Source organism: Schistocerca nitens, chromosome 12 (genome assembly GCF_023898315.1).
Source record: "Schistocerca nitens isolate TAMUIC-IGC-003100 chromosome 12, iqSchNite1.1, whole genome shotgun sequence".
NCBI classification, from domain to species: domain Eukaryota; kingdom Metazoa; phylum Arthropoda; class Insecta; order Orthoptera; family Acrididae; genus Schistocerca; species Schistocerca nitens.
The window spans coordinates 9,466,389-9,486,993 of NC_064625.1; the positions used below are offsets into that span (position 1 = coordinate 9,466,389).

Here is a 20,605-nt window from a genome sequence, read left to right on the forward strand (position 1 = left end):
ATGATAGTCTTACAAGACTTTTAAATTATGCTGAAAACCAGCCAAAGTATACAGTTCCATTGATGACTGGATTCTTCCACCATCTATTGGAGGAAAAACTTCATATTTATGTGTGAAAAGCTGTTTATTAGTAATCAGTTATAGGATTATCAGGTCACTGTTAGGTAATGACTGACCACGACACTTGGAAAGTCGTGAACAACAATTCTGTACAGGTGTTAATATTTTTCTTTAGTTTGCAAGGTTTAGTTTCTTGCACTTACATGTCACTGTGCACACTACTCAGTTGTTCACTAATGATGGCCAGATGATTTGAAAACTGGTCACTGATAACCAAATATGGGTGGACCAAGTGCTGTATCGGCAAAGTAGGAAAAGATATATTGCTACTTACCGTAAAGAAAACACGTTACGTCACAGACAGGCACAATTAAAAGACACTTACAACTCGGGCCCGAGTTGTCGTAGTTGGTGATCATTTGTGTTACTTCTCTATGGTAAGTAACAATCTGTCTTTTCCTACATTTCTGATATTTCTATGTGGAGTTTCCACTGTTTGAAACTCTGTCACCTTCACTTTTCACCCTTAAATATGAATAATTCCTGCCTTAAGCCTATTCATTAACACAATTCCTAGGTAAAATGTTTTGCCCCACCCATATTTTTACAGCCCGCCCGACAATCGTCCTCCACTGCCACACCAGCTCGAATTACAAACACACCCGGACTCTTGCAGACTGGTGGCGGAGGCCTGGGGGCGAGGTTGGACGAGGGCAGTAGGTGCGGGGGCGGCTCATCGCGAGGCCGGCACATTAGGCACGTGTAGCCCTCCTCCGAACACCGCTCCGCTTCCGACTCTGTCTTGATCTGGTCGCAGGCACAGTGCAGCCACCTGTTCGTAAAAATGGAAGACTTATTAAAGACAGTACCTTGCAAAAAAGTCAAACTACCTGCACAAGATAAATTGGGGTTACAAGAGAAATACAGTAAACCACACGAGGCAGTACGGACCCTACGACTAATCTTAAGAGTTAGGTCGAATAAGAGGCAAACCTACATTTATAGCTTTTTCAAATTTAGAAATCTACTGCAGACACTGTCAACTGAAATACAGCCTCCATAATTTTGAAGTTACTGAGGATAAAACACAGGGAGCGGTAAGTTATCTACAGCTTGTACAGAAACCAGACTGCAGGACATGAAGGAGAGGCAGTGGCTGAGAAAGGAATAACACGGGATTGTAGGCTACCACCCATAGTATCCGGTATGTATAGTGAGCTACCAGTAAAAGAAATGAGATATTTGGCAACTGAATTAATGTTAAGGGAGACGAAATACAAACTTTCAATTTACAGATGACACTGGAAATTCTGTCAGGAAGTGCAAAGACTTAGAAGATCCACTGAACGGAAAGGACAGTGTCTCAAAGACGGACCGCAAAATAGCTAATGACAGCAGCAGTACGAAGGATTTAAAATGTAGATTGGCAATAGCGAGAACAGCATCTCTGAAAAAGAGAATCGTGTTATCGTCAAATATAAATTTAGGTGTTAGGAAGCCTTTTCTGAAAGTACACGTATGGATTGTAACGTTATACGAATGTGAAATGTGGACATAAAGCAGTAGAGAGGAGAACTGAAAAGAAGTGTTTGAGATGTGGTGTTACAGAAAAATGCTACAGATTAGATGGGTAGATAAAATAACTGATGAGGAGGTACTGAATCAAACCAGGGAGAAAAGAAATTTACGACTAAAGGAAGGGACCAGTTGACACGGCACTTTCTGAGGCATAAAGGGATAGTCAGTTTGGTAATGGAAGTAAGTGTAAGTGGGGAGAGAACAAGACTCAATTACAGCAAGTAGGTTCCAGCAGATGTAGGTTGCAACACTTGTGCAGAGATGAAAAGGTTTGCACAGAATACATTGGCTTGCAGAGATGAATCGAACCAATCTTCAGATTGAAGTTCACGACAACATTAAAAACAGCAGCAACAAGAAAAATTATAATGGTTACTTTGGAAGTAATGTGCTGCAACAGAAAAGTATCTGCTTGTAACATCATTTCTGAGGTTTTTACACCGTCACTGATAATATATTTCTAGGTGCACCGCAACACTGACACTTACACTTTTTGCACAATACATCAAAAGCAGCGAGAGGAGCAGGTGATCCCACTGTTAAGTATCACAAGTCTGTAAACAGCAATTACATCATATCATTAACTATATCCAAGCATTATTTATAGTGAAAGTGACAGCTATTCTCCTAGACGACCTATTCCCCAAACATTTCTACACTTTAGAAAGACTATTCCCTACACATTTTCAAATTAAGTGATCCTATGATTGACACGATCTTAAATTTAGTGGTGGCTTCCCAACTTTGCTTCACTTGAAACCTACACCCTCAATTACTACATTTTTGATAACTGCCTACTGAAATACAAACGTCCAGAAATTTCATACACAACAAAACAGATATGGAGGTTAACAAGTCTGAGGGCCCAACATTCAAATTTCTTAAAATCTCCCTAAGCATCTGTTCCATCACAATTTAAGAAAATGCTAAGGCATCTAGCATTTCAGAGAATGCCAGCACTGGAAAATAAATGTACAGCTGGGCGAGTCTCAAATCTGAACACAGATAGTAGTGTTTTGCCATCAATAAAAAGGCAGGAGAGTCTTTACGTTGCCAACAGCCACACATCAGGTGTGACTTTAATGTAATAGCAATGGCTCGGTCACTAATGCTGTCATTGAAATCAGACTGGAGCATTATTTGTAGTTTCCCATGTGGTCCGTCTGAGGGTCGAATACCACACCGAATGTTGCTCCCAGTCAAATGGGCTCAGAGTTTTCAATGGTCCGAAAATTGTTTCTGTTCAGGTCAGATTTGATATGTGGGAACAAAATTAATTAACATATGGCCAGCCACACGTGGGTGTAGTGTCGTTGAAGAGCAGCTCTGAAAAATTATTCGCAATGGAAAAAGTACGCCACTGTTTAACAATCGTGATATGAAGCACCGACTTGGTGAAGAACCCAAGTGGGTTGGATTTCTCAGGGGAGAAGGGGAAGGTCTGGATACGAGGTTCTGCATTTTACGTTCTTCTGGACAGTGTAAACTCTGTGTGTACAGTAATAAAAGACAATGAGCACAGTATTTTTTTCTGAAAAGGTCATTCAAAGCGTGGTGAAGTCGAAGTGTGCTATTACGACCGCTAGCTTTCTGTTTCCAGTTTGTACGTATCGGAGAAGGAACCGGTAAGTGTGAGAAACTGCTCGAAAACCACAAGCGGAGCAGTAGATGGACTTCAATCTCACTCGAATGTGAAGTGTTACACCAATCGGATAACAATTTTTTTTATCAGTTAGGAAGGTACAACAGTGTACATTTTGCTGAGGAGTGAAGCTTCACCTTACCTCTCACACTGCACACACTGTATAATGAGGTCTCCTTCGCAATAGGCGTCGCTGCACGCCGGGCAAGTATTCATCGATGCGCAGGGACCGCACTCCGTGAAGCTCTTTTGCCAGGTGCAGTTGAATCCGGGGTCGTTGCTGCCACACACGGTGCACACGGCACACCTGATGACAGCAAGGAGTAACGTATACACCGACAGCCGATACTGAAGCAAAATACTCTAAAGAAGAAATGGTAGAAATTGTTAGCACAGTCCAAACACAATTCATGACTTTTTACATTGGTGAGTTTATTGGGCACTGTATTGGGAAATTGTGCAGCACTTTTATCTCAAAACAAATATGTACATTTGTACTTTTCTCCCCTCAATTTAAAAAAAAGAATTTGAACAGCTGAACGTTATCACGATGTGTCACAATTCCTTTTGCTGTCTCGAGTCACCCACGCGACAGTTGTTTTGCTGCAACAGACACTAGCCTATCTCGTGCCAGTCTTTCTGTACCCGTATAACTACTGAAACCTTGCTTTGCAACGGAAGTTAAAGAAGGGCCACTCGAATACTGTCGATTTTGAGGGTCCTGCAACTCTTATTGTTAAAAACAGAACCCTTAAAAGACCAAATTGTCAAAAAATTCGTTCTCCCTAGCCAAGAAGTCAAATATAAATAAAATTTATCGAAAGAAGCAAACTAATTTCGTGAAGTTTTTAATACACGAAGCAAAACCTGTAAATCCGTATAATCTAGCCCAGTAAATTGTCTGTATTCATATTGTGCCACTTAATTCTGTCACTAACATGAACTTCCAGAAATACTTCAGTCATTGATGTAAAGAAACTACAGCACTGTTCCTCAGTGAACTACAAAACTAACAGCACTAAATATTGGTTCTTCGGTGTACTAATCCGTGACAATCACGTCACTAAGGTAAACATCAGATCTACTATGTTCAACCTGCTCCTTTAACTTTAAATTACAACTTTTTCTTGATAAAAGTTTATACATTGCAACGATTTACCCTCGAGTTACCTGTGATAACCTCAGGAAAATTCGTCTAGCAGTTTTGAAGACTAGCACATTCAGACAGACAGACACAAAAGCTTTACAGTTTTTTTACTGGTGTATACCCCCGCCGGCGAAACATTGCACTTGACAGTTCGCTTTTTGTGTAGTTAGGTTGGCTATACTGTAATAGCGATGTTGCAACAGCAGCCTCTATACACACAGCAGACGATACAGTTTCCCGTCCCGTCTCGTAAATGCAAGCGATTGAGCAATTACAGTGTATATAAAAATTCGTTTTTAGTTGTACTACAATGACAGGAAGTAAACAACCGTATAATAATGCATATAAAAGCACAACGATGCGCACCCTTTCGATAACGGAGCAAAGAAATACAAAAAACAAGCATCTGCCGACTGGTACTTTAAAATCAATAATGTACGTAGTTTACAAAATAAATAATAACCGAGATTGCAATAAATAACCAATATTAGTAATTTTTCACTCACCAATTTACAGCGATAATGGCGCAATTCCATCCAGCTCGCCATCGTCACTGTTGTCCGATTCATCGCCAAAACCGTCTTCATCGTCGTCATCAGCAAGTCAAATCATTAATTGTTCATGGCCACTGATAATGCCTTCTATTGTCTGTGCTGCTCGTATAAGCTTCTCGACGTGCTCTACTTTTTTTCTCCATGAGGCTGCATCCACAGTCACAAGAGCTTCACGCAACAGCTTTTCCACCTCTGTTATTGTAAAGGACTTGTTGTTGTTCCTTACATACATTTTTACATCACTCCATATTAACTCAATAGGGTTGAAATGGCAGTGATATGGTGGCAGCCTTATTACAGTATGACCGTGCTCCTTGGCAATTTCGTCTACTACATATGTAGGTGTCGTAGGCTTATTTTCTTTAACAAGAGAATATAAGAGAACCTTTGTCATATATCCGCTGTAATATTTCGAGCCTGTAACCATTGCACCATAAATTCTTTCCGATCATTCGTGGTTGGGGCTTTGTTCTGTATCACCGAATGATATGGAGCATTGTCCATTACAATTGTTGTAGGGATAGGAAATTGTTTTAAAAGGTCCCTGAACCACTCAACAAATCGTGTGTGATCCATATCTTCATGGTAATCACCAGTCTTTTTTGATCTAAAAACTAAAAGTGCGTCAGGAACAAAACCACTGGAGGAGCCTGCATGGACCACAATTAATCTAGCTCCTCTTCCCGTCGGCTGATGGCCGCTACTGCTGGGTGTGTTATCCGTCCAACATTTACTGACAGCTTCCCCGGCATTAACCCACGTTTCGTCTAGCCAAATTATGGAATGAATGTCTCTGCCCACAATTTTGTGCAAGAAAATGCTACGAGCGGTAACAATATGTGCCCTCTCTAACAGTACTTTGCGTCCGTCTAGCGTTTTGTAACGGAAACCCATATTTTTTAGCAGAATTTTTGGTGATGTTTTACCACCCCTGAAGAGTTCACTTTCTTTTAAAGAGATTAATAACTTAGCTACAGTCGGATACTCTTTTCTGCTGTAGTAAGCATAAACATGCCTACGAATTGCATCAGTCTGGAAAGAATCTGAATCTGTGATAGGACTAGGCCGCTTTTTCTTCTTTCCCGGGGTTGATAAAAATGTATTATTTGATCCAGACAGCTCGGAATCATTACGGCTCACTTCAGTATCTTCCAAGTTTTGTAGTAATACTCCCTTACTTACTACGGTTCTTGCACTAATACCAAGAGTTTTCGACGTACGTTCCACCACTTTGTCGGCAGGAATTGATGGCTGTCCATGAATGCTTACGTAGTTTTTCTCCTGCTCGTAAAACTCACGAGTTCTGCGTAGCAACTCCAGTGCCTGGCTGTTTAGCGGCACCCCTCGACGCAAAGGATTGTCACTAGGTGAACGAAGTCTTTTCGGTGGCATTTTCCAAGTATGTACGCTCACAACGTAACAAAAGTCACAACGATATAGCACACAGTACAACGAAAACACGCGATAAACAACATACAATTCACGTTGTATACACATTCACCAAACAAAGCCGGCAACGCGGGAACTTTGACGTCACAGCACGTGAGTAACAGCAGTGCTCACTGCGCTGTGATTGGCTGGCGCCCTACGCTGAACGCCTAGCGCCTATCGTTCTTCACTTGTTACTCTGTTACGCTGCCAACTTCATACGCAAACGTCAAGTGCAATGTTTCAGCGGCCCGGGTATAGATACGTAATCCTTGTTTTCTCACCTTCTATTATATACAATTTTTACATATCTATCACATTTACAGTAGTTTTCAGAACCACTTGAAAATGGCCTAATGTTAGGTATACTGTTGTACTTGTCTTTGTAACAATTATTAGTTTCAACCAATTTAACAAGTCTTATTCATTTTAACAGCTGTACAAACATTCAACATTTGAATGAAACTAATAATTATTATAAAGATAAAAGTGACAACAGGCTGCAATAGAAGGCTATTACAACATGTAGAACTACTACTGGCTTTTTATTATGGGGACTCTAGTTTAAGCTTTAATTACAAGACAACCAATAGGCCTATCACAAAATGAGTTACACCAATATTTTACCTCTTTTATTCTGCCAGAGGCTATATGGAGCAATTTGGTTGTAGTAATGGTAGTCTGATTTTTGGAGTCTTTGCTAAGAACTGCTCACTTCAAAACTAAATAGCTTGAAATGTGTTTGTGCAATGTTAATGAAATTTTAATAGTTTATAGGCGCATATATTGGCAGTAGAAACCTCAAGTTACAGAATTTTTCAATCGCCCACAAAAAAGTTCTTACAATTCTTCTTAAATCGGATTTTCTAAGCCCGGGATGGACACATAACATAAAGTGAGGGTTTGTTTTGAAAGTCTTTTGTAGTTGGAAGAAGCTACCAACACTGTGACTGTACAGTGTGATGATGATTTTATAATGATATACTGTAACTGGATAGACAAAAAAAATCTACTCACCAAGTGGCAGAAGAACAACAAACACATAAAAGAAGGTATACTTAAGCAAGTTTTCAGAGACAGTGGCTCCTCCTTACAGCAGAAAGATTGAAGGGGAATGAAAAAATGTGGCCGAAAGGACTGGAGAGGTTTAGGTAAAGGGGTGGATTTTGGAAAAGTCTCCGGGGGGAGGGTTTACCAGAGAAGGAAAGACCAATTGTTCGAGACTGCACCGGACGAGATATGACAACACGACAGCCCCAAGGTGGAAGACACAGTATGTGGAAGACTGAGATTGCTGCAAAAACTTCGCACACGAGTTAATACGAGTGGAAAGCTAAGTGCATTGTAAATGACAGAGGTGGGAGGGGGACAGCAAAAAACAGACTGGTCAGAAAATAAAAGATGTAGAAAACTAAAGTGGAGTGAAGAAAGGAGTAGTTACTGTGAAGATACACTGAGACTGAAGAAATTAAAGTAAATTAAGGCAGGTCGGTGGCGAGAACCGAGGACGTGTCGTAGCACTAGTTCCCACTTGTGGAGTTATTGGAAATTGGTGTCCGGGGGAAGAATGCAGACGGCACTGACGTCACGATCGTCGTGTCGTAGAACGTGCTCTGCAACAGGATATTGTGTGTTGCCGGTATACATCCCCTGTCTGTGCCCATTCTTCCTAACCGATAACTCGGTGGTAGTCATGCCGATGCAAAGGCCAGTGTTTACATAACAGCCGGTATACGAGACGGGTCATTTGACAGGTGCGTCTCCCTCAAATAGTATACGTTTCGCCAGTAACAGGACTGCCGTAGGTGGTCGCAGGAGGGAATGTACGGCAAGTCTTGCAGCGGAGACAGTCACAGGGGTAGCAAACCGTAGGGTAGGGAGATCGGTCTAGGAGGATTGTAGGGTCTGACAAGGATATTGCAGAGATCGGGAGGGCGACAGAAAGCTATTCTAAGTGTGGTGAGCACGATCTCAGATAGAATGGATCTCAGATCTCATTTCAGGGCACGATTTTAGGAAGTCGTGGCCTCATCGAAGTAGCCGATTAATACAGCTGAGACCAGGACAATACTGAGTTACCAGTGTTGTGCTCTGAAGTTGTTTTTGGAGGGATCAGCACTACCAGGACTGGAGGCGATGGCTCGGGAAATCTGCTTTTTGAACTAGGCCGGTGGGGTAATTACGTCCAAAGAAGGCCGAGGTGAGAACGGTGCCGTATTGCTGTAAAGAGCCTGCTCGAATGCCGAGGCTGTGCGGGAGGGAACATCTGACGTGGAAAGAACGACGACTGTCAAAATGTAAGTACTGTCGTTTGTTTGTAGGTTTTATACGGGCACGAGTGTGCGCCTGACCTTCAGTGAGGATGAGATAGAGGAAAGTGGTACGGGATTCAGTACAGGACCACGTTAAATTTAACTGGAAGAAGGAATTTAATGACTCTAGGGCTTTCAACAGGTCCATACGGCCAAGATTTCATCTATATATCTAAACCACGCACACGAGTCATTTACGAAATGTTGCCGTTTATAAAATCTGTACCACACTGTGGGTCAAGGTGGTCGTAGCTTCTTACGGCCACACGAAAGACCTTCAAAACGAACCCACACCGTTATGTGTTTATCGTGGGCTGAGAAAAAGTTGCTTTAGAAAAATTGTAAGAACTTTTTTTTGGGTAATTTAAATATTCTGTAAGTTCAGATTTCCACTACCAATATATGCGCCTATAAACTATTAAAATTTTATTAGCATCGGACATACAAACTTCTAGCTATACAATTTTGAAGTGAACAGATTACAGTGGAAGTGCCAAAAACCGTACAATACTTACTGCAACCTAAAATAAAAAATATATATCGAACTTAATATCAAATACAGCTCAACACAGAATAAAACAGGAAAAGTATCGGTAGAACTCATTTTGCGATAGGCCTATCGGTTTGCACGTAATCAAACTCCAGTCTGCGTAGTAAAAAATTTGACAGTAATATCCGTTTCTGCAACTACGACGTTTCGTGCTCTACCTGCGAGGCCACTCACCACTTGCACTTCCAGTTGCCGTGGGGCACGTACTCGAGGCGCGGCTGCATGCAGTAGATGTGGTACGAGATGTCGCAGTCGTCGCACAGGATGAGGCGCGCCTCGTCGTCGCGCAGGCCGCAGCCCTCGCACACCGTGCAGTCCAGGCAACGCCAGCCTTTCTGCAGGATCACCTTCGTCACCTGCGGCGGGGCAGAAGGGCGAATTGTCGGTTACCGAGGCTATCGGGAAAGTAAATAGTTACGGCAAGTTTATCTGAAAATTATTAAAACTAGAAGTGGGCATCCGTCTATAATCGGCAATAAATTTTTAAGGTGGCGGAAGAGGGGGCAGCACAAATCGTGAAATCTGTCATTTTAAAGTACCTCAACTGTTGGGAACTTTACACAGATTTCGCCATTTGTCGAACAATTTTTCCTGGAAATAACAGTTTGCATCTATATCTTTGATTATTTCAAAAAGGATATTCCTACTCACCATATAGAGGAGATGCTGAGCCACAGACAAAAAGACTATCAGAAAGTTAGTTTTGGCTAGCAAGGCCTTCGTCGACACACACACACACACACACACACTTGATGTGCACTCGAACGCAACTTACACACATGTCCACAGTCTCCGGATTTGGCCTCACCACACAGAGACCGTGGTCACGTGTGTGGGAGTTGCTTTTGCGTGAGTGTATCTCTGTACGGAGTCTCTTCTCGAAGAAGGCCTTGCTGGTCGAAAGCTCACTTTCAGGCAGTGTTTTTGTCGTGTCTGTCTGCGACTCGGCATCTCCTTTTGATTGTTTCTTCACTAGATGATAGTTTCAGGGCACATCTCCTTTCTAAAGTGCCCTAGTATAAAAATAATACATTGGGACCTGAAAAATTCATATTTGTAATAAATACAAATTCTGACTCATAATGTCAAAGCACAAATTTGCTTAATGACAGCTATTCCACAGCAAATTGTATCCATATGAATTGTACTATCAGAGATAGTTCAAAATAACTTTACTTTCTGTATACACATATCAAAAACCGAGCGAGGTGGCGCAGTGGTTAGACACTGGACTCGCATTCGGGAGGACGACGGTCCAATCCCGCGTCCGGCCGTCCCGATTTAGGTTTTCCGTGATTTCCCTAAATCGCTCTAGGAAAATGCCGGGATGTTTCCCTTCAAAGGGCACGGCCGACTTCCTTCCCCGTCCTTCCCTAATCCGATGAGACCGATGACCTCGCTGTCTGGTCTCCATCCCCAAAACCAACGACCAATCACCACATATAAAAAATGTACCTAATTTTTGGTTATCGGCATTGCGCACCGTCTTGCAAAGGTGAGTGTAAGAACATGTTTTGCTCGATGCTCAATTGTGGGTAGTCGAATGGTCTGTACAAGATACGTACCGTCTAATGCAACACAGAACTCAGATGTGGGATTTAGCATCACAGAACAAAGAAATGCATACACATGTCTGCCACCTACTCTTCAAAATTTGGCATAAAAATTTTGTACTTAAATATAGCAGTTTTTGGTGGTAGATGATTTGAACAGAAGTTGCTTCATAATGCCACCAGAGATCAGGTCTGCTCTACCTCATTTACAGCACTGCCAACCTCAGTGCTTTGTATTTTCCATTGCTCATTTTCTTTTCTTATTTTGAAATGAGTGAAAAGACTATCCCCAGCCCATCACAGAGTTCGACTGCGATCTCCATCAAATTGGAAGGTGTCGGTAATCACTGTTACTGTGAGTCGGTGTGTAGGCTAGGTGCCCTGTAAGAGGGAGGTGGTGCTCGTTTCTCCAGACCAGTCTTCTCCCCTCCGGCGATCAGAACTGCGGTCTGTTTACGCTCACAGTCAGCTGCCAGTTTAGTGTGTCTCCGATCTGCACAACAGTGACCGAGAAAAAAAAATCCAGTCGGCATCTTCCGACCGTGGCGAAAATGTTCTCCTAATAAGCAAATATTGTTATTTTCGGTTCTACTTTGACAGTATTAAATACCTTATCGGTTATGTCTGTAGTGTCGTCAAGTATGTGCCACACGGCTACAAATGCCCACAAAAAGTCAAAATTGACACTCCGGGCATTTTTAAGTACAGTATTCGGTGGGACGAGAAAAATAATATTGAGAAGGACCGTAAATCAGAGAAGCACTCTGCTCGGCAACAAGATAATGCAACGATCGATTTCAAAGCACTAAGCCTTCATCTTCAAGCAATTAGTGTGAAAACCTTTTAAATATGTACGTTTAATAATTTACAAACAAAAAAATTTAGATGTGTATTCCACCAAAGATACATGTGAATTTCATCAAAAATAGTTGCGAGTTTTCTCTAAAACAGATTCTAAATTTTCTACAAGAGACTGAGTCTCTACGTAAAGATTGCAATTTCAATAAATAACATTAAAATAATATTATACTACAATTAATTTATGTAATGTGTAAAATTACATTAAACTTTACAAGCCGTACAACGTAGTTTAGGTTACAGACATCTTTATCACGGAGGTAAAACAAGGCATCGGGACGGGTTCGAGGGCTACGGCAATCTGTGTTGCTGTCGCCTGTGGGCACTCACCTTGACGTTGACACAGTAGGGGTGATAGCACTGGCCACACTGGGAGCAGGCGATGAGGCAGCCCTCCTGGTCGATGCCGATGGCGCCGCACATCACGCACAGGTCCTGCGTCAGTACGAACTTGTCCTTGGCGGAACACAGCACCAGCCTGTTCTCTATGCCGTGCTCCTCGTCCGCAGGCTGCCGCCCACCGCTCTGCTGGGACGTGTCCACCTGGGGCCTCTGCGACGGGGCGAACGAGTGCACGGTGAGGTCGGGCGAAGGTGGAAAGCGAATTTGAAGGGAAGGTATTTTTCGGTGCGGTGCACGTGCGAGCGTACACTGTAAGAAACTCTACCTCCGGATGACATAAAGAGGGGCCATTTTTTTTTTTTTTTAAGTGAGAATCATTTTTGTATTAAACAAATACGAACCGACTTTTAAAACCATTTATTATCACTTAAAAACTGTGTACCTTAAACTATAAAATGGTGTATCTTAAGCTACATTACAACACGATTTCCACCAATTTTAAAGCACTTACCATAATGAACAGCCGATTTCTAAATTCTATTATAAAAATCTGTCATCCAATTTGCCAACCACTCCAAGTGCCATTTTCACATCACGTCGTTGCTGTGGCACTAACTGTCTAAATGTTTCACAAAGAATACTCTCTGAAACTCGTTACATAAGGGTGAAATTGTGAAGCGTTTCTTTTCTCAAATTTTTCAGTAACTTTCTGCACCGACTCTTTTGGTGATGACACACAGTCACGTATTGCAAACCGTAACACAGGCAAACATTTCCGTTACGGAGTCTGCGATTAGTGGACAGACACGAGGTACTCGGCACGAACGTGCAGATAGCTGACAGTGGTACTGTGGTGGCCGTATTAAAAACTACTTATTTAAAAAGACACGCCTCGTACGTTACATGTAACCCGAGTTCTCCCAGAAATATAAAGTCTACTGATCGAAACTTCTTGCACCATTTCAGTCTAGACAAATAATTAGGAAACACGCATCTTGTCTGCAGGAGGTCAGTTCAGTGTAAGATGCAGTATACAGATACACGACGGGAACACACACAAACCTAAAATTAATGCACTTGTACACAGATGTGGCAACAATAAAGAAAAATGCGACATTCGTTAACAATGTGAACTCTGAAAAACAGTTCCGACTAAATAAATAAAGGACACGAAGGATGTCAAGACTGTGTTGTCTCATTCACATTTGGATAAAATGTAGATAGAGTGGTAGCTCAGCTGCAGAGAAAGTAGCTAGTCACCATTTAAGAAAGTGACATTCGCCAGACATTATTTCGCAGCAGCACGGAAAGTCTCAATCGTTGTGTTCGCACAGAAATTTGAATCCTGTTCCTAAAATATACCAGTCCAGTTTCGTACGTGTGGCACCGCTTTTACAGTAAGCAAACGACGAGACACGATCACTCGTACACCGAAACAGGGAGCGGCAGGCTAACAATGCTTCCTGCACCTGCCACCTGGACTTTCCTATTTTTATAACATTATCTCTAGTTGAAAATAAGCAACTAATTTAGCACAAGCTTCTTAATAAATGTTAAAAATGCTAAACATTAAAAACTGTTCCTCACACGAGCAGTCGCACGCAACTGAGTACACCTATCTCGACACACGAAGCACACTGTGGTGTCAATGAGACAATTCTTAACGTACCACTGTCATTCCGCCCTTCCAAAGTTCCACTCATAAACCGTGCTCTGACACCAGTAGGCATTCATTGAAGTTCGAGTATCTCAGATTTTATCACAATGGTCAATTCGTGAAATGTAAGAGGACGTAATACTCTGCACTGTTCCTGGAATGGACAATCTCTACGAAACTCGTATCACCTCTCCTGTTGTGTCTGCCATTGGAGGTCAATGACCATGTCTGTGACACTCTTGCACTCGATAAATTCTCCATTGAACCCCACTTGTGGTGTCCCCGACTACAGAATCATCTTATAATGGTCTCAATTAGCTTCTGACATTTTTCAGTTAAGTCATTCATATATAGCGTACTGTGAACAGTGAGAGTCCTGAAATCCATACCAAAGCTACTTTCACATCTGTCGACTTCTTTGCTTTAAAAATTACGTGCCGATTTCTATCTGGAACTCTTAAATACAATAAAAGAGCCCATCCGATATTCTGTAAGCTCGTATTTAGTTTATTAGTGTAGAGTGCCTGGAACTTCCCCGTGCAGTTATGTTGTCGGTACCGGTAACACCTGTCTCTTCTTCACAGATTACAGAAGCACAGGAGGCAGTACGCTCTCTGCCAACTGAATTGTAGCACGACAACCGAATTCTGGCACAACACTTTGAGCTGTGTGTGGGAAGCCATTCGAGAAATGCAGCAAATGTCGAGTGTAGTGAGCAGCTGCTTAAAGATGTGTGCCAGTCTCCTAAGTTAGAAATTAAGCACTCCCATATGTATGTTGCTATCTTTTCTTCTTATTTTTATCTGACGAATCTGATGACTCAGTACTGTCCACTATTTTCAAAATGCCTAATACAGATCACAGACTGAGCGTAGAAAAAGCGACAGATCTGTCGATATATTACCTATCTGAAGTTATTCCTTAAAGTCTGTTTTCCTGCCGAGATAAAAGTAACGAAGCCTTTCAATTTAGAAGGCACCCTTCATCATGAACTCTACATCTCTGCATCAAAGCAGTGCAGACTGGCTTCTGTCTGGCGTCCATTTAGTGACTGTATAATTACTTACAAATGGTGCTGCATCATGACAGACTGCAGGTACCGAGACAAAAGAATCCCTCCCCCCCCCCCCCCCCCCCCACACACACACACACGATAACAGCATCCTGTGAAAAGTCCACAACCTGACGTGCCAGATTCTACAACCTGACATCCCATGTCATTCTGCTCACCTTTTTCTGGGATACAAATTACCTTTGAGAATGCAAAGGGGTTTTGTGATGTCCACATTTCTCCAGAACATAATGTCACAGGATCACAACACAGTAGAAACAAACAAATTAGACAAACTTCAAAAGGTCAGTGACTGTGGAGAGTATAAGGATTGTGAAAATAACAGCAGAATATTCCAAATGTAAAACATGTAAGAAAACTTAATGAGTATTATACAGAACATTTGACACCACAGATTACTTGCATTACTTGCGTTTCTTGCAGTAAAATGTTACACTCGCAAAGATCTGCCTCGAAAACAGTGTGTACTGTTCTCCGTTGCAATCGAGTGATAACCCGTTTCCCGTTCACCGTGTGTGTACGTATCTACTTCCCCATTTGAAAAATCATTTACATTACACTCCCCATTCCTCACTCTCTCCTCCACTCACTTCTCATTTTTAGTGGCTGTTTATTTGCATACAATTAAGGGTAGCAGTGGACATAGAATACAATCTGAGAAACCCACAAATTTTACTCGAACCTAACCAAATTCAAATAAGTTCAGCTTTTACTGACAACGAAGAGCAGTATCCCGTTCCTCACCGTCTAGGTACGAAAGGATCAGAGTACCCGTTTTCCCCAATGTACTAGGCTCGAGTCGAGCCGCTCGCACTACGTACCTGGAGGCCGACTCCCGGCGCCCCGAACACGCCCCTCATCTTCGCCTTGGGCCCGCGTTTGCGCCCAAAGTCGGTGAGGCGCTGCCGCTTGTGGTAACCGTGGCCGCCCTTGCCGCGCACGCTGCCCGACAGGCCCAGCTTCTTCTTGGCGATCTTGCCGGCGCAGAAAGGCTTCCCCTTGCCGAGGCCGACCGCCCCGCGTAGCTCCGCTCGGTCCGAGAATGTGTACTCCTGGGCAGAAACGGTCCGACATTTGTACAGTGCGAGAAGGAAGTTTCGCAGATGCTGGCAAGAACCGCAGACTTCTCCTCCCTCGATAAAAATGGCACTGACTGTGCAACTCGCACACTTTGAGAAACATTATACAAAATAAAATTTCGGCATACGTCTGCAGTCCACGAAAGGATACACGAGAGAAAGATGTACGCATAAACAGTAAATAATTACTAGTACTGCACTAAACTAAATTATGTTTAATGATTACGTTGCACACTCCAAATGAGAGACAGTACATAGCGTGGCAGTGTAGGCTCACGTTCGACAGCTTTCTCAATATTGGCAAAAGAAAGTCTCTCACACACGTGTACCTTAGTCGTTACAATTGTTGCCGAAGTCTTCAGTCCGAAAATTGATTTGCTGCAGCTCTCCACAGTAGTCTCTTCATTCCTGCCTGACTACTGAAACCTACTTCCATTTGAAAGTGCTTGCTGTATTTGAGCCTTTAGTCTCCTCCTGCAATTTTTACCCCACTTCTAGCCACCGGACTATTCACCCGATCCAATCTTGTCACTAAATTATGTTGTAACTTTCTTTCTTCCTAACTAGACTGAGTACCTCCTCATTACTTATTCCATCTATGCATCTAATCTATAGCATTCTTCAATGACATAACATTTCAAAAGCTTGTATTTTCCTCTTCTCTGAGCTGTCCATGTTTCACTTCCGTACAAGGCTGCACTCCACATGAAAATCTTCAGTAAAGCCTTCCTAACACTTAAATTTCTGTTCAATATTAGCAAATTACTCTTTTTTTGAGGTGTTTCCTTGTTGTACCAAATCAGCAATTCACATCCTCTCTACTTCAACCATCATCAGTTATTCTGCTAGCCTAATAGCAAAAATAATCTAGTACTTCTAGCATCTGATTGACGTGCATCATATTACCTCTTATGTAAACACTGTCTATATCATTTAATGGATGTTCAGAGATGTCTGCAGTCTGACAGAATTACAATGCCATTAGCCAAATATGTCATCATTATAACCATACACCACTGTAGCTATAAAAGGAAAATAACAAAACCAGTGTTTTTTTGTTTACTTCTCCCAATAATTTTCACTGTGTAACCAGAAATAGTTATCTACTCCATCAGCTTCATGTCACTTTTCTACATACTAAGTCTCTCATGACAGCATCCTCAGTTAAAATCTACTCAGTTCTTGGCATGTTTAATTTATATCAAACATTTCAACACTTTCCACGTAAGAATAATCACCAAAATCTTGAGATTTCATCCAAATCTGACACGAGAAAATCTAGACCATATTATCGGAAAAAGAGAATAGGAGCAAAAAATCCAGACTATTGGCTGATAACAACAGAGCTGGCCTGTCAAGCCACTTGTAAAACGAAGAAGATATTCATCCATTAAATAATTTAGCTGTCAGTGTAATACCCATTAATTACAATCACTTTCACCAAAAACAGTAGTTTGGGAATCTACTACTACTATTACTACTACCACCACAACAACAATTAGTACGCTACATCCATACGATAGGTGGCATGCTATATACAAACTGACCCAATCACATGGAAGAATAAATGGTTCTAAAATCATGCATCATTGTAAGTGTGATATTGCCTAAAGCGATTACTAATCAAATCTTTACACAGAATATATAAGCATATCTCAAATGTATATAATTGTTAGCAGCCATATTCTACAGCAATAGTTTACACAATTTTTCATTTCATACAATTACGAAGAATTTATTAGACAAATGTTCTGAAAGCACTTTGTTTCATTCTGCCATCAGCACCCCACAACTAGAGTTACCACGGTTGTTACACCTACAATCGCTCCAGATAGATACGCCAACATGACAGCTGTGAATGATTCCTGCAAACGTTCAGCAACAATGCTGTTGCAGAATATTGGGCCTTCTCGACTATTACAAGCAGTAAATTTCTTTCCCTCTTGACGACATTCACGTGAGGGTCTGTGCTCCGAGAACGGAACGGAAGAAACGAAGACTTAGGTTTGGTGTCCTGTCAGTGGGGGAAGGAAATCTGCTTCTGTGCAGATGGTGAACACGAGAAGGCCAGTGCTTTACAGCCGTTCTATGCGAGAGGAGTGCATACCGCCGAGTTCAGTGAGGGTCGCCTGGCTGTAGCGAGGTGTCACTGTAACGTGAAAATTGACATAGACCACAGCTAGCAAGTACCAGGTTAACAGTTATGTAGGCCACAAAGAGCCCCCGAGAGCTACTGACATACCTATATAGCGTGAAAACACAGTGCTTCTTTGTAATTAGTTTCTCGTTTTACCTTCTGTTGTCTAATTCTATCTCCACCCTCATTCTTATCGCACACTGCTACTGTACTCTTGCACAATTCCTCCACCCTATACGAGAAGCTCGCAGATCCCCACAGTATTGACGGCCGGCATCACGGACGAGAATGTTAGCTTTCTGCCTGGGCACAGAGATCTGGCCCCTCACACAATCGTCCGTATGGTGACGCCACTGGTGGTGAATTAAGATCGTATAAGCTTAACCATTTTAGTGGCAAATATAATCTAATCATAATGCATAATGTTTTACCTTTACATCAATTGAAAGCTATGTATTCATTACATTTGTGGTGTAAGTTCAAAGACATTGTCGTGAAGTCTTTTTATAACATTGATGTAAATAAATGATTCTTATACTTCCAGCATCAGTGTTTTTCCCTCGTTAGGTTTGGAAAGCATTATAGCATTGTCAAGCGCACAGTTTCATTTGAATGATGAAATACTAAAGCCAGTTTGATGAGAAAAGGCTTTTTTTCATTTTTTTACTTTGGGTGAAGGCAATTTTTAAGTAACATTAATAGTTTACAATGATTTAGTATTTTCTTCTCTAGGTGGCAAACGGGCTGAAGAAATAGTAAAATACCAACTTCACCTACAGACACATTTGCCTCACCGGACATTTCATCATATTGTTAGTGATGCTTGCATTATTAGCTGCAACAAGCAGAAGACTGGCTTTTGTTGGTGGAGCACATTTTAGCGATTTTGAGCGAGGTAAACTCACGCTGCAGTGTCGTTCTTCGGCATGCCAGCGTAGAAGTGTGTACGGAAACAGCTAAGTGAACAACCTGTGCAATATGCATGTTTATTTACACATAAAAGCCAACTTCAGAATTTTTGTACTAGTTTTATCTGCCGATTTGAAGTTCTAGACTCACATATTTTACTGTTAGTGTCACTTCTGCATAATCTCTCACTGACAGTATCAACACCCATTTGTATTGTGATATACCGTGAAATTACTAACATTCGTAAGTGCCAGGATAAACTCTTGCTGTTATAAGCTTTTGAGTGATTAATGGACTATTTTTGACAATTTTCACACACTTGCAAAACTATATTTTCGTAAGTTACCGGTACAAGTGTTTCGGATGCTAACTTATTTCGAAAAAATGAGAGTTTGTGGTTTGCAGCTACTGCCAAAGAATACCTCACCCCTCAATTTTATTCTATATTAATGCAAATAAGTGTGCATTTCTGAGAATTTTCGGCAGCTACCATTGTCCTTTTCATAATTTACGAGTAATCTGTTGTAAATTGGCATTTGGTATTTAGTTATTGTAGCATATATTCTAACAAACATATTGTGTTACATCCAATTTTCCTTTAAAAAGTAGCAGCCCTAATTTATTGTGAATTAACTCTGTTTTCTAGATAGCCAACAACCATAATTAATCTCAAAAGGTCAATTCATTTCAACTTAGCCAATATAAACAAAATTTGTTGCTCAAATTTTTTAGTTTCTTGATTTTTTTTTATCGTCAGTTTCCTGCAGGTAGACAGTCACAAAACACTGTTTGAAAAACTTTTATAAACCAGTTTTTTTCGGGCAGCCATTTTTAAAATGGCATTTGGGCAAATTTTAATGGAAAACGAGGTTTGCAGAAAGTTTAATTGCCAAGTTATTTTAAAAGATATCAGAATAATTACAAAACCAGTGTGTTCTGTATTAAATGGACTTTGGGTATACATTTTCTGTAAAGACTGCGCATAATAATTGGTCAAATATTTCTACTTTTAAATAACAACAGGCAGTGATAAGAAGAGGTAAGAGTTCTCATTCTGAAACTGAACTTACTGATACTTTGTTGTACTACGCTTGGGTACAGTATACACACAATAGTGTTTTCCTATGTATTTAGACTTAAACTTTAGTTGTAACTACTTGCTAGCTGCAATTTTCATTGCAGAGTTAAACAAACATGATATTTCATTGCATAGTTTATCGGTTATGTTGTGTGTTCTACCAGATACTGTTGTAAGTTCCAATGGAGTCACTTTTTGTACTGGATTCTTTGCAGGCACCCAAGTCAGTGAATAAGTCAATGAGAGTTTTGCAATTGTAGACTTTAACTGCCCCATCTGCAACTGTTTTCAGGAGCAACAGATTGTTCAAGTATTAAGTATGAGCTGTTTTGTGGGTGAACTAATAAGTGAACAGTGCCATAAACAACACTAGTAGAAAGATCTGCCATCTAAAGAACAATATCTGCTAAAATTAAGCATTTTGAAAGAAATTACTAGCATCTGCCATTACCACAAAGATAAAGATTTAGACACACACAACCACATTTTTGGGAACAAATGTCACCCATTTGGCGCTCACAAAAAACTGGTTAAAAATTGTTAGCATAAAATACTAGTTGAATATCTTTCCAAGAGTAAAAATGTGGATATTAAGCTAATTCCTGGACAAGCTCTATGTCCAACTTGTGCAACAAGAATATTTGCAGAA

At 41.2% G+C, this 20,605-nt stretch overlaps 1 protein-coding gene across 1 annotated transcript in view; it reads right to left on the bottom strand.

Moving 5' to 3' along the window:
• Positions 1-20,605, bottom strand: part of LOC126215310 (histone-lysine N-methyltransferase 2D-like) — a 459,193-nt gene that overhangs the window by 373,449 nt on the left and 65,139 nt on the right. Inside the window, exons 12-16 of the mRNA XM_049941991.1 lie at positions 15,575-15,805; positions 12,013-12,234; positions 9,446-9,627; positions 3,423-3,587; positions 723-892 (exon numbers count right to left, since the gene is read on the bottom strand). Coding sequence (XP_049797948.1) covers positions 723-892; positions 3,423-3,587; positions 9,446-9,627; positions 12,013-12,234; positions 15,575-15,805 — 970 coding nt within the window. The remainder of the gene's footprint in view (positions 1-722; positions 893-3,422; positions 3,588-9,445; positions 9,628-12,012; positions 12,235-15,574; positions 15,806-20,605) is intronic.